This window comes from Saccostrea echinata, unplaced genomic scaffold (assembly GCF_033153115.1).
Source record: "Saccostrea echinata isolate AGI-Se365-2 ecotype Australia unplaced genomic scaffold, CSIRO_AGI_Sech_v1 ptg000002l, whole genome shotgun sequence".
Classification (NCBI taxonomy): Eukaryota; Metazoa; Mollusca; class Bivalvia; order Ostreida; family Ostreidae; genus Saccostrea; species Saccostrea echinata.
The window spans coordinates 23,809,575-23,824,975 of record NW_026889751.1 but is presented as its reverse complement, the minus strand read 5'-3'; the positions used below and the strand labels follow the sequence as shown (position 1 = coordinate 23,824,975).

The 15,401-nt window shown below is 33.7% G+C and overlaps 1 protein-coding gene across 2 annotated transcripts in view; it reads left to right on the top strand.

The window, feature by feature from the left end:
- The first annotated feature begins 216 nt into the window (after positions 1 to 216).
- Positions 217 to 15,401, top strand: part of LOC133175191 (inositol-trisphosphate 3-kinase B-like) — a 39,202-nt gene continuing 24,017 nt past the window's right edge. The window contains exons 1-2 of one of the 2 annotated variants that reach the window (XM_061310307.1): positions 217 to 286; positions 5,507 to 6,694. In XM_061310307.1, the coding sequence (XP_061166291.1) occupies positions 242 to 286; positions 5,507 to 6,694 (1,233 nt within the window). In that variant the 5' untranslated portion in view covers positions 217 to 241. Of the gene's footprint in view, positions 287 to 5,506; positions 6,695 to 12,272; positions 12,663 to 15,401 lie in introns of those variants that run through there. The other variant, XM_061310310.1, reaches the window with a different exon arrangement.

Sequence of the window (15,401 nt, the reverse complement as noted above, 5' to 3'; positions counted from 1 at the left end):
CTTACAGATGCATTTACGTTATTGAAATTTTTTGAAAGGAAATTTGTTCATTATTTTGTGAACTGATACGCAGGAAGTTGAACAGGAAGTAGAGAGATATTTCTCCCATCAGACGCGGTAACCGTAAGTGTTGTCAACATATATATCTCTCCCTACTCCCTTGTGTTGTCATCATACGTCTTTATCGTGAAGCATCAACAACAGGATTTATATAATATTTATATATCTGAAATGGGTATAGATGCAATATAGGATTGTGGACTACAAGTATTTTAGTACAGAATTGGTAAGTAAGGTCTAGTATTTACAAGTATTTTATAAAGAGGATGTATTATATGGAAACAATCTCAGCAAGTTCACACAGTTTGCAGTTAAGTGACTAATACAATTAAAGTCATGTGGTTTCAGTTTTTGTTTTTACATTAAATTATGGATTGTGGGATTATGGTTCCCCGGGCTAAAATCGGGGATCAAAATTTACACATTACATGTATATAAGAAAAAATCTTCTTCTGCTTAACAGAATCTTCACTTGCAGTATATGACTTTAAGAGTTGTGTGATCAACAGTTATTTTGTAGGTTTCCTTTTTTATGTTTTTTTCCCTTGTATTTATGCCCCATACACATATTATTTTGACTATTTCTGAAAAAATTAAGCTTAATACGACTTTAAGTGCATGTTAAACAAATATCATTAATGTTGGGTTCATTAATTATCAAGCAAATTTTGTAGGCTGCGCTTTAAATAAGTACATTGTATGAACCTATAACCTGATAGGAGAAATTATAAGTGTGTACCTGCAGTCAGATATTGCACTTTGGACTTTCTAACAGTATTCACTTTTTAGATGCGCTCCCTCGGGGCGAGCTATTGCATGGGTAGCATACAGGCTTGGGGTGAATTATATTGTAGTAATGCATTACATATTTGAATCCCCAGTCCAGTTATTTATTAAACTTTTTAATTGATTTAATGTTAAATCATTTCTTATTTCCTAGTACCTTATGAAAGAAAATTAAACACATGTTTTGACAAGTAAAAGGGTTAGACTGGGCCAAAATAAAAAATACTTTTGTTTCCCCTAATGCGACCCACCCAATTAAAACGTGCCGACTTGAAAGTTTTTTTCATAAGATTATTCCAATATTTATTTTTTTTTATTTTTGATAATTATTGGGACAACAACATTTATTTGAACATTTGTCTGGTAAAGGGCTCCAAATTTAGATTTGTATGCGGCACTTTAGGCCATTGAGCAGTGAAGAATCTTTTCGTGCCAGTATCTACTGCGACACTCGACCTAAGTTTTTAATGGTCTCATTCGAAGTCAACCGGTCTCAATGTCCCACATTGGGATTTGAACCTGCAACTTAGAAATAGCTCCTTACTTTGAGATTACAAAACGAAATGCTCTAGAACCACTGCACAATTCAAAGCCCTTGAAAAAGTACATTGCATATGTAAGCACTGGAAGCTGATAGTAGACCTGTATGAAAAAAATATATACTCTGATGTTCAGTCTTTGTGTACCCGAGAATCTAATTAAACAGATGTATTCAATTTCAACAAATTTACTCTGGTATGAGATATTTCACAAGTTCAATGGAATAATAGTTGTGAATTAATTAATACCTTAAATGTTGAGTCTAAAAGGCATTTGTATGGTATTCTAGCTGTTTACAAATCGCTTTCTTTTGTACTTAACTTATTTATAAAGGCATCATAATGATTCCATTTAATTTTAAAATGTATTTTCAAAGCTGCTGTCAAAAAAAATTATTTGCCTGCCTTCCTATCCAATTTGAGATTTTTGGGTCGGGTTAGGGGAAACAAAGATATTTTTAATGATGGCCCTGTGTGTGCATTATGCTCTAATAAAATAGTGTGTCTGTCTTCTATTACTTTGGGTATAAGGGATTTGTAATAGTCATGCAGCTTCAGTTACACCAACTCACCCAATTAATGTTTTATAAACATTTGAAATAAAGGACACCACAAATCTGCCACATCTGCTTCATCTTGGATATTTTGTTACCGTCCAACTTACAACTTAAAACTAATGATATGACAAACTGGACCCCTTCAGCATTTCCATCATCAACTTTCACTATTTATGTAGTAATATTCCACAATCACCTACATATGATGTTTATATCTCCCAACCGATTCAATATTCAAGAGCATCTTTTAAGTATCAATTTTTCAACAGAGACAGGCTACTGACAAATAAGTTGATGTTACAGTGTTTTCATCTATCTTGTTTAAAGTCAGCATTATACAAATTCCATAGTATTACAATGACCTTGCATGCAAAACACACTCTACCATTGGGTTGTATTTCTGAAAGACATTTTAAATCCCACCAATTGTAAAAACATTTTGTCTACGGATTACTCCATTCAACTGATCAATAGAGAGGGCTTATGGCAGGCTTCCTCTTAGGAACTGATCCCACTTTGGAGGGTTTTCAGGGGTCTTTGTTTTTGCCCTGTTCACAATTTGTATTTTTCTTAACTGTTACTTATATAAGAATGTTTCCACTAATAATTATGGGGAAAAAGTTACTGTTTTCCATATATTTTTGTATTATTTACATGATTGTCTAGTAAATGCATATATATAATTAATTATTTACTACATTTTATGTGACTCATATCAAAGTGCAATCCTTTAATTGCTGCATGTATGTAATAGTAAAATATATCTGAGTGGTACGTACTACCTGACTCAGTATGATGATCTTTGTGTTTTGTTTAACTTTACCTTCAGGGAAATACAATCACTTACTAAGTGCATTTTAATTGACATTGATTTTAGTAAATTGATAGAATCATTTGTAAGTGTAATGTGATACATATTGTATGTAGGCTGTGATAGGGGACTAAAAGGGTGTGGAATGTCGTAACATTTATACGCAATATGCTCTGCCCAGTATTTAGTGTGAATTTTGGTGTGTCATGGATTAAAGTGTGTAATCAACGAGGATATTAATTACTTAACTTTGAAGTAAGAACAACTTACAACAAGGAACTTAAGTGATGTTGTGGATGCTCGTAAAGTATACTCCTATACTCGGAGTTACAGGTGCTAAAGCATGAGATATGGCTTTTTTCAGGGAGGACTGTGGGGATTTTTCAGACTGTGTGAAGGTAATAATAAGATTACAGAGGATGTTCATTGCAAGGGTTGTTAGAAATGTAATTGTAAGTGGCATTCACTTGGGCAGGATTCTATTTTTAAATGTACTGGTGGTTTTATTAAGTGACAAGTAGCCTCTTCAAGTGCTTTTACTTTTTTTTTCCATATTTACATGTACATGTATATATTTGTTAATTAATTAGGACAGACATGAAGGTGAAATTCTCAGATGCTCCTCAGGTTTGATGCATGCTGCAGTAGTAAACTAGATTCAAATTAGACCCTCCCCCTCCCCCTTCAAAAAAAATCTGTATTTCTTTAATTGATTTAAGAAATTACCATCTTTATAAAGAACATTAGATTGTAGAAAAACTATGGCTTAATATGTACATGTAAATCTTAAATCAATAATATTCTTTGTATAGTTGTGTGACACATAACTTCAGAATTAAATTCATGAATTTTCATCACAATTATTTCTTGTCAATTACAATTAATCAATCCAGCAAACATGCAATACTTTAAACCATTATTATTCACTGTAGACATTCAGAAATATCTGCAAGTTTTGCAAATTTCTTGTACATTTTTTTACTTGCAAATATTTATTGCTGAAATCAATTTTTTATTATTTAACTAATTGAATGTGTATTTGTGTAGAATGTTTCCTTAATTAATAAATCTAGTCGCAAATGGATTAATGGATTTCAAACTGATTGATGAGTAAAATAAATGTTATTGCGAATAATAGTTGATTTACAGTATGCAGGGATTAATGGGCCTTCTGTCATTCACATTGTAAAATATGGATTTAATTGTCAAATTATGCATTAATTGCTAAATACATTTGAACTTAATTGATATACCAGATACCATGAAGTATGTGATTTAGAAGTCATAACTTATTCTTTAAGTATTTTAACCTGCCAATGAATATCTTGAATCCTCAGATAATCTCAAAGTTTTTTCTAGGTCCCATTGGGTTTGAGATATGGAGGTTTTACTGTATAATATTTACAGGCAAAGTTGGAACAATTCCATGTTGACTAGCTGACCTATGCATGCATTAATTAATGTAATTGTATTGTAAATGTTGGTAATGGATATGAAATTAAAAATAATAATAATGTCCAACCAATTTTCAAAATGAGGAATTAGGGTACATCAGACATAACATTTGTTATTGATCATGATGATAGTCTCATGGTCATTATCTTCTTTTTTGTATATTTAGGCAGTTTTAATACAGGTCCTCAAGATGAATATTATGTTCATGAATCTTGAAGGAAGTGAAAACTTTATGAGAGCCATAAAGGTATAGAGAATGATTATGTTCCTTGCATGGCATGTAATTAATTGTAATTTATAGATCCCATTGGACTATATAAAAACTCCACTGACACAACAGGTAGCTCAGTATCCCTCAGAAACTGGTAAAGGTACATAGTTTTAACAACATCTGTCTTCATAGTTTTGTCATGCGTCCAATTAACTCATTAATTAGGGAGACCAATGTCGCTGTGGGCGGCAAAGGTTTTGGAGCAGAGCTCTTGACCTCCAACTCCCTAACTGTGTTGGCAAAAAACTGACACCATTTGGCAGATAACTGTTGGAACTTCTTGTCTGTCCAGTGGGAAAAAAAAAAAAAAACTTGTTTGACAAAATTGCCCTTGTTTTTTGGATTCAGAGGAATGTTTGATCATTGGCATAATCGATTGTTGTCTGAGCACCGTGGGGTTTTGGTAGAAGCAGTGATAAATAGGAATGCGTCTACCCTAAGGTTGACGAGAAATGAAGACTTGGAGGCAGAGAATTGTGTGTAGAACAAACATTGAGCAAGTTTATTACCTCCAAACTTCTCATTTCCTGTGTGTTAACTAACCATGGGATCTACTTCTTATTGAATAAGAGAGATTTATTGCTTGTGTTTCTGGGATTAAATACAAGAGTATGTACTTTCTACTTGGTGTAGGAGATGAAAAAATTATTGTGGTCTTACATTTTTATTTACTTAAAAGTAATTTTGTAATTACATTTGAATGCATGTGGAGAAAAGCTAATATCAAGAGTGTATATTACTCTTAGTTTTTTTTTTCATACCTTGCTATTTTATCAGAGAATGGTTCAGACATTCTTGACAATTCATCTGCAAATAAATAACTATACATTTAAATCATTTCAGATACTCATCCTAAACACACCTTAGGTGGTATTGGAGTTTAACCGAGTTGGAGATATTAGGCGATATGACTCAAATCGGAAAATATATGCACCACACTGGTATTTCCGAGCCTGTGGCGCAGAATTAGGAAGTATTGATTATAGAAGTAAAGGCATCTGAACTGAATTTCTGTTCTGTTTTTCAGAGGTTGGGTAAAGATGACGATGTCATGGAACAGTCAATGAGGAAATATGAAAAAAAGCAACAAAAAGATCCGCCAGATCAAGCCCCCATGGGAGCCTCTATTGATGATGCAGATGACCTGTGTGAGGACTGCTGTCCAATCATCCAAGACATGACAAAGCTATCCTTGCTGAAAAATTCCCACCAAAGTCTTTCATACACAGGGACCAAGTCTTCTACAAACTACTCTATCAGTTTCCGGAGCACTGACTGCAATTGTATGTTAAGCAACAGTAGTTGCTCACATCACACTGCTGGACGGTGCACTTGTCAATGCAATAAATATGGGCTGCCACAACATCGCCAAAGAATAGTGCAATGTAGGACTTATTCACAATCCAATACTTCACCATTTCCATCCATAGCTAGTGAATCAATTATAAAAGACCAAACCAGAAAACATTCCAGAAACAGTATCACAAATTCATCTTCTTCATTAACTCACCCAGAAAACATTCCAAAATCTGGAAGTGAATACTCAGTTTCTAAAGAGGCCAGTTCTTTTAGTTCTTTAAGTACACATAAAATACCTCAGATTGTGCTTCAAAGGGCATCTTCGTGTGACGAATCACATGGCGGATCATCATTAGTGGAGGTCTTATATGGTGCTGATGTTGAGCTTTTTAAAAATGCCAAAATTCTCTCTGATCATAGATTTAAGGGTAAAGATGATAGTTTTGTGAGTCCCTCACTTAAGGTGGACCTGGACATAACATCACACCTTCCATTAAGCCCCAGAAGCAGTAACGGCAGTATCTGTAGTGGACGCTCCAGTAACGCAGATTCTGCCGTAGATATTCTGACTCCTGACGAGGAGTTTTATTCCGTGGGGGATGTTCAAGTCCCTCCTGACTCTGTTGATTGGTTCTCTTCCAGTGACTTACCACAAACAGACAAATCAACAGATGCCATGTGGTCCATTCCAGCGGTGGTCATCAGTGACCACAGTGAGCCACAAAAGGAGGGGCATCAAGACAATTACTGCCCAGACAGTGGGACAGAGTGTCGTTTAAATCTTAGGAGGAATACTTCTAATACATCTCTTTGTTCAGATGATTCCTCCCTTAGCTCCTCACCGGCTTTATCGAGGACCGGGTCCAACCTCTCCCTCACCGAGACCGATGAAGAAGTCCCAGAAACGAAACCAAAGGTGAGACTGTCTTTGTAGTCTGTCATCTTTATTTATTAAATGCAATGTAGTCTGATAGTTTGTGACATTTCATCACACCTGAGCCAAAGATTCTTGAAAGTGAGCTTTTATGAGTGAAGTTTGTCTTTAGTCCATCTTTCTGTTAACTTTTCACATTTTCAATTTCTTCTCCAGAACCACTGAACCAATTTCAACCAAACTTAGCACAAAGCATCCTTTGGTAAAGGAAATTTAAATTAGTTCAAATGATAACATCCTATTGAAAGGAGTGATAATCAAGAAATGGCAAAAAAAGTTAGTGTTTTAAATAATCTCCTTCTCAAGAACTACATGTACAGGGTCAAAATAGATGTTCAACTTACGTGAAAACCTCCAACAGAGTGTACATATTTTCATGTTTTGCAAATCATGCCCTTCCCCAGGGGGTTAGGATGGGGCCACAGTAGATGATTAAAGTTTAACATGAGAATATACATGATATATAAGAAAAAAAAATTAAAAATCTTATTTATAAGAACAATAGGACCATGATTACAGTATGAAGCATCAGGATCCAGCGAGGTCCTGAAGATTAGAAGTTTTTTTAACTCCTGGGATAGGATGGGGACTGTTCTGAAGGACAGCAAGCCCAAGGTGACTCAGGTGAGGGTTGTAACCCATGGGCCTCAGGTTTTATAGTTATGTTGAATGATTTACTAGTACTTGTAAATGTAAAAGAAACTTATTATGCAACCACTCACTGGTATTAAATATGACTATCATTGAAATAGATTTAGATTCTATCCTTAATTCGAAAGAAATCAATACAGTTGCTATAAGCTTAAAATTTTCGAAGGACATTGCTTGAACTGTTGTCTCATTGGCTGGCTGACTCTGTAATTCTTTTTTCTTTAAACCTCAGATGAGTGTTATGGTCTTTCAGTACCTCTTGTTTTGAAGGTATTCTGTCTAATCCTTTCAAACAGATAAATGAGTTTGATGTGTTTACACAAAGGTTGTCTAAACTGTTGTTCTGCAGGATGAATGTTTACACAAAAGGCTGCTAAAACCTGTTATTTCTGCAAGAAGAGTTATCTCTCTTATCTTATAGAAACATTTTTTTTAAGGTCAAGATCTAGTAAATAAAAGGAGCCTACAGATTTCTCAAATTTGAGAAATAAATTTCTTTAATGAAGCTTTTTAAGTATAGCTTGGTCAAATAAGGTGTTTCGGGGCATAATTTGTAGGTAAACAAGACGAAAAATCATATCTTAAACTTTCATTTTCAATGAAAAATTAAGAAAATCAGTCATGAATATGGGAGTTTTTTCCATATCAGACAAATTAAATGTATCCAGATTGCCTACAGTCTCTCAGAAAACAGTATTTTGTATGTTCTTAGCCTCTTCTTTAAAATAATATTAAATTGAATATAGGTTTCGGGATTACTTTTCACATGATTTCAAATTGAATTCCAGAAAAGTACTTTATTTTCTACATAATTCTTTTACAGCTGTAAAGTACGGGAAAAAGAAAGTTTAATTTGTTTATGACGTCATTTTATAATGGATCTAGCATCAAAAAGGCAGTCTAAAATCATTTACTAGATCTTGACCTTAAAAAGCAACACATCTGTGATGAACAGATCGAGTTCAATATTTTTAGGGTGTAAATAAACTATGTTTATTGTATTTAATTCTAGTCTATAATCATATTTTAAGGAGAGGTAGTAAAAACTTGATTGTGAATTAGATAGTTAGGTTGATAATTGGCTTCAAGCATTCAGTATACTGTATATATACATGTGTGGGAAGTTGATACAATCTTCATCAGATATAGTCACACACAAACTTGAATTTGATATCTCCTATGATCAGCTTCAGGGATTGTGAACATGAAAAATATACTTTTCAGGCACTGAGATGAGGAATCAGGTACTTGTAAGTTGAATGGGTTGTTTTTGGTAAAACTGGAATGTTTTAGGACTGAATTGGTAATTGTCGTGATCAGTTGTGCATTGTATCTTCTTGGTGCTCTCCTCAAATTTAAATGTGCTAGGATTGTTTAAACATATCGAAGTATTACAGCAATTGACACTAAGCTAACGTTTCACTTAGAAAAACATATCCTAGTATATGTGTTAATTGATTATGAGGAAACTTATTTGGTGGAGACAATATTCATTTTATAAATAGAAATGAATCAATATTGAATATTGATGATTCCTTGAGTATGTTGCTCAAGAGGAAACATTTTTCTACAAGAAGGAAATCTGTTCAAGGGAATAATTGATACATGTCTCAATCATGCTCATAAACAAGCCAACAGCACTGTAGATTCATACCTGATATGTATAACATTTATTCCTGCATCAATCTGCATTGGTACAAACAGTAGATGTTAGAAATATGTACACCTTACTACTGATACAATGCAAGTCAAATATTTTTGAAGTCCTAATTAATTTCAGTAAACAAAAACACATGAAACCCTTCCGAGTACATAAATAGTGATGAAATTAATAGACATTGAGATTTAAATAAAAATATATGGCTATAGTGGAGACAAGAGTTACAATATCCTCTAGGAATACAGTTGAATTTTGGTATGTCGAACACTGATATCTCAAGTACCATGGATATGTCGAAGTGATTTGAAAGTCCTAACCACTAATTCTTTCAGTATTTTACCTGCATATCTTGAATCCTTGGATATCTCGAAGTCTTTTTCTTGGTCCCATCGAGTTCAAGATTATGAGTTTAGACTTAGACTATACTCTAATCTTGTGAAAAATTAAATTATTTTTCTCCTACCTAAATTATAAATTTGCAAAAATTATTTTTTTGCATAGAAAGGCCTATTTATAATCTATCATAAAAAGAAATATTTTGTTGCAAAATTAAATTTAACTCCGACTCAGTTACTGGACTTTGATCATGCTGCAATGCCAGGTGCATGAGCAAATATGCTAATTGCTTCATAACAGAATTGATATTTGCTACGTAGTCTTTAGACACTTAAATAGAACAAAGAATTCTTTCCTTTAATTGCTATACTTTCTCTAAAATAAATTTGGAACATTTCATACATTTATGGATCATTTATTGTTCACTTGTGGACATTACATTGAAGCAGTGTATGACAAAGTGTGTCGATTAATTCCATACATGAACTCTCAGGGATTTTGAATTAATCATTAACAAATGAGTGAATGTATAGTTGTTAATTTTGCTCATTTTTGGGGTTACTGGTTTTGTGGGGATCGAGAGATAGAGGGGGAATTCAGGGAGACAGAGGTTATACATGCAGTATGAACCCTGGCAATCAAAACCGTGAAAATATCTCATGCACGATTTTGTGAAGCACTTTCTGATATGACTTTTAAAAAGTTCTACATGTATATGCTATATATATATAAGTAATATAACACCCATTAGTGGTTAATTACCTTATTTTTCTGTTTAGAATATGAGAATCAGATATACATCTGTTGCATTTAAAAAAAAAAAAAAGCTACAAAAATTTAATGCTTAATTTCTACAACCTCTAGTACATATACTGCAGATAACCAAATAATTTTCATAAGATGGTACGTATTTGGTATTTATATGCAAGATAAAATTTTCACAAATTCTGGTCATTTTTATATATAATCTATACTTATGAAAATATATGCAAGAGTGAAATTTTTGTGAACAGACCACCTCTTGTAATTACACGAAAATAATGTTTTCGTGAATAAAAAAATTTACAGTATATACTTCCATACAGATCAATCATTTATTTGATTTGAAAAACAATTGATCTTTATTTTTAAGGAAGAAAATGTCATTAAAATATGCATAATTTAAACAGTAATTACTGTATGAACATTACATGTGTAATGTAAATATATAGTTGATATCAAAAACTTTTTAGACATGATGTGAATACAAACTAGCCGTTAATGTAATACAAACCATTAATGTAATATCATTAAAACAAGAATTTTAATAATTTTATTATTTCCCAGCAATGATCATTATAATATTTTCAATCCAGTGTTATAAGAATCAACTCATTCAAGTAGAGACATATACCTCAATTATAATGAGAGGAAGCTCTATAGAATAACCTTGTCCATATAATAAACAGTTTAACTGTTTTATTAACATACAAAGCTCTTTTATTTCTGTTGTATTTTTACAAAGTATGAACAGCTGGGAAAGAGAACCCAGTGGCCCACATAAAAATTAAACATCGACAGAATACATTATACAGAGTTTTCATGATACCAAATTATCAATATTGTATTAAGTTTTCGAATGCATAGATCTAGTAGGTCTTTTTTCTGCCATTTATTTACAACTGTTAACAAAGTTTTAATATCATTTATCCCTTTCATGTGAGTGAGGAAAAACAAAAAAAATCAATGCAAATTCATTCTGACTGGCAAGAAAATGTAAAACTGTAATACTCATGTAAGATTTCCTTAGTGTTATTTCCGTAGGAGGAAAATGTATCTTTTGACCTACAATACATACTTTGTTTCCTGGAGATGTTGGAGGAAATAATCGCGTGAGATCAACACTGGTCTGGGTCATCAAAGGACATATAAGTTATATATATAAATAGATATATATATATACATATTGTGAACAAAATGACAGATAATGGAAAGTGCACTGTATCCTATAAAATGTTGAGTTTATGAAGAGCTGAGGTCATATTATTAGTATGTGATTTATAAATGTCTCGAAAACAAATATTTCTTCAACCTATCGTGGATATAATTGGAATGACATTTACAAAGTGTCAATTAACTTATAGAGGAACAGATGGGCAATATTGCAAGTATACAAGTAACATATAATGTTTTCCTAGTGTTGATAAGTATTTGACAGTTTGTGGTCAGGAAGTGGACAGAGGTATCTTTGTTGGAGGCAGCCATTTTTTTGTGAGCAGTGTCCGGAGAGAGAGAAAATCTTCAGTGACTGTCAATCAGAAGTCATCAAATTGAGAGGAACCTGGGATGTGTGGGTGAATGTACATAAGCACACTAAAACTTGTCCATACTATGATGGATTACTAGATAGGAAAGACAATATAGGGGCTGTGTATATATTAGCTGTGATTGACCGAGTGTAGAAGAAGTATTTACACACTATATGCCAATGACTTGGGGCTAAAGGTGATAATTCCACATGATCTGTGTTCACTCTCATTTCTTTTCTGGTGACCTTGGTGACTCTCAGCTCTTATGTACATTTAAAGTTACTCCAGGCATTTAGGATATGACTCCACCAACAACTGCCTTCAAACAACAATGTTATGTACCCCTGCTGAAGTTTAAGTAGAGTTTTCATCAACAGCTGGATATTTACAGTTTTATGGGACAATTTTAGTGCAGTTTATCAATAGACTCTGGAATCAGAGGGGTGTTAGGGGAACGTGGTGGAGTGCTTCAGGTGTTTGTTTTGTTCTGCTCCGTTTGAATCTCTTGTACCTTTAATTGAAGAAATTCAAAGCACCACAGTTCATTCAGGTGAGACACTGATCTAAATATAACCCTCACTAAACAATGTAGAAGTCTGCTGTGTACCCAGGGTTTTCAGAGATCAGGAATACACACAGCATGGAGGAAGGTTGTGAGATTCAGACCAATCCTCAGAATGGGGAGGGGAGGGCCCCAGAGAGTGTCACTGCACAGGAGGAGGAGAAGGGTCCTGAAATTCCTAATGGAGAGAACAGTTCTTATGGGGAGTGTAAAAAAAGAGCGAAGTGTAACTCTACTGACTCTCTTCCCAATGGTAAACTTGGAGAAGTGGACAAAACTTCCCCCACAGTTACACCCTCCCTACCTAGGCCAGAGGTCAGCAACCCTGTGGGAATAGAGACATTTGATGGGAATGTCCAGTACCAATTTGGGGAGCCTCCCCCATGTGAGTGTGATGAGTGCATTCTAGAGCATGGGGATGAGATCAAACCCCCAGTCAAAAAATTCTCCAGGGTAAGTTGGACTTTATTTTAATTGTCATCCATGTTCATGACAATTTCCAGTGTACATATTTGTTTGGTAAATACCTGATCAAAATTAGATGGCAGTTTTCCAAACAAATATGAGGTGGATGTTTTTACGATAATGACAGGGGACAATAATGGCTTCAATCTCTGAATAGTTGGCCCAAATATTTGGAGACTTGTTTTGATCTGCATTTGGTTGATATATATTGGTGACATTACCAGCTCTATGCAAATAATTTTTTTTTAATGTGGTGATATGCTAATTGAAGCTTTTTACTTGCTTATGTGTGGGAGTAAAGGCACTTGAATATTTAGTGTCAACATTTGAAGCAGGCATTTGTGCACAAGGAAGAAATAATTTTTTTTATAAGGCTTTGTCAAATAATACAACTTGCACATAATTATATTGAGCAATTTTTCATGCACAATATGTTTTTTCGCATTTGCGGGTTAAAATCCATTTCGTGGGCTTTACCTGAGATACCTGCGTTGTTGACGAGGACAGGTGATTAATTTACCTGTATGATCATTTCACACTCCCCCACCACCAGCTCATTCCGCTGGAAAAGTAGGTCAGAGGAGATAAGGGACGATTTAAAATCTTATGCCTGTTAGGTCAACTCTAAATTACAAATCTCTTTGTATAATGACAAAGTAACAAAAAAGGTACAAGTCTTTGTTGATATCTTCCCTGAGGGAGGTCACAGAACCAGTTAAGTAAGAAAATAGAACCAGTCAAATTCTTCAATGAAACATTATTAATTTGTTCAGATATATATATATATTTACATGTATATAACATCTTTAAAGATCTTTTATACTTTTTATACTGTAAATAATCCTTCTGGCATGGCCTGCTTGATATTGATGTACATGTACAGCTGTATTAATAAACTATGAATATTCCAGGTAAAGACATGTTTTATATGAATTGGAATGCATGCTTTCTTGTCCAGGCATTTCGTGGAAATCTCAGTTGACACACTCATCAGATTATAATCACAAAAAAGCTATAAATAGTCCTGCAGTGAATGCAGCTCTGATCCTGTAGTCTCCGTAAAATACTGTAAACATATTATATTTGGCTTTGTTTTCTATTTAGCTATTATATTTGGCTGTGTTTTCTATTTAGCGCCCTTGGCTAAAAGCAACTTTCACTTAATCAAGTACATTGCTAAATGTCATGCACATACATATTAGTCCAAAATGTTCGATGTTTTCCAAGCGTTTTTCATGATTTTGATATTTGACGTGCCAAGAAATGTCAGAACTGGCGCCATTATGAAAAATAGAAATTCACCGCCTCCACCTGGATGCGGCATTCTCGGGTTGATTTTTCAATACATGCGAACCTTAAATTAAATGTCTAACTCACATCTCATCAACAGTACAATGCTTCCATTACTCACCAATATTGCTTTTATTTGTTCCTTTGTAATATAAAGTGTCTGATGAAAACATTTTATCAAACTGTAGAGGTTCATTTTGATTTCGTGCATTTTGAAATCTCACGAGACCTGAATCGGAATCTGGAGTGATATTTTCTTTTAAGCGATATTGGTGAGAACTAGAAGCATTGTGCTACTGATAAGTTGTGAGTTTTTCATTTAATTTGATTTGTAAGTATTGAAAAACAAGTCCAGTTTGGGGTGGCAAAATTAATTTCCACTTTTCATAATACAGTGTAGCACTGTTATAAGTTCTGACAATTTCCTGGCATGTCAAGTATCAAAATCATGAAAAACATCTGGAAAACATCAAATATTTCAGACTAATACGTATTCAGTGTATGAATATGTGCTATTATTAAAGCAAATCAACACTACCTTATTGAAAACCTATTTTCCACAAAAATATCGCTAAATATGCTAAATATAGTACATTTACAGTCTTTAAGTTCAATCCCTAAAACTCATTGAATTCCAAATCTGTTGTATTTATTTTTGTTTGACTTTACTTGGAGTGGAGTTGCTTCAGTTAAATAATTTTTAGAGCTTAAATTAATGTCCTTCATGTAGAAGGATATTAACAATTTGTAACACATACATATACCTCAGCAAGACTTAATTAGTATAATCAAGGAGGGATGAACCTGATTGTGCTCTCATTTTTCTGAAAAATATTTTTTTTTTTTTGAGATCTTTCATAGGCCAGATGAGGGTGTGGTTGGTGACCCAGAAATTTGATATGTAGGTCATGGTAGTTCCTGCATGTCATGCTGACAGTGGGAAGAAATGGATGAAACATTATGTATCCCACATGCATGAGCTGTACATCAATTACTATACACTAATATCAAATGTACTATGTAAATGATGCTTGACAGCTAGCTAATATATCAAGAATCCAAAATGTGCATGGTTTTATTTTTTCAGTTTGGAACTGAAGGGGTGAGTTGTCTTAGTTCAAGACATATATTATTGCAAATATATAATTTGATGCTCACATCCAGCTTTCAGTATATTATTTATTGGTGTATACCCTTAGATCATTTGTATACAGGGAGCACTTTCTTATTCCAACTCAATCTATTTCCAAGACACCACTCTCTTTGCACTCCGAACATGATTGCTTTTAATGTAAAATACAAGACGGTTTATTAAATACAGCAGCTGCCACTTGTAAAGCTATCTATATTCATACAATTCTCTCTCTCTTTCTCTCTGACTAACACAGGGGTCATCTGGCTTGCTGACAACATTATATTGAGTGACAATACTTGCTT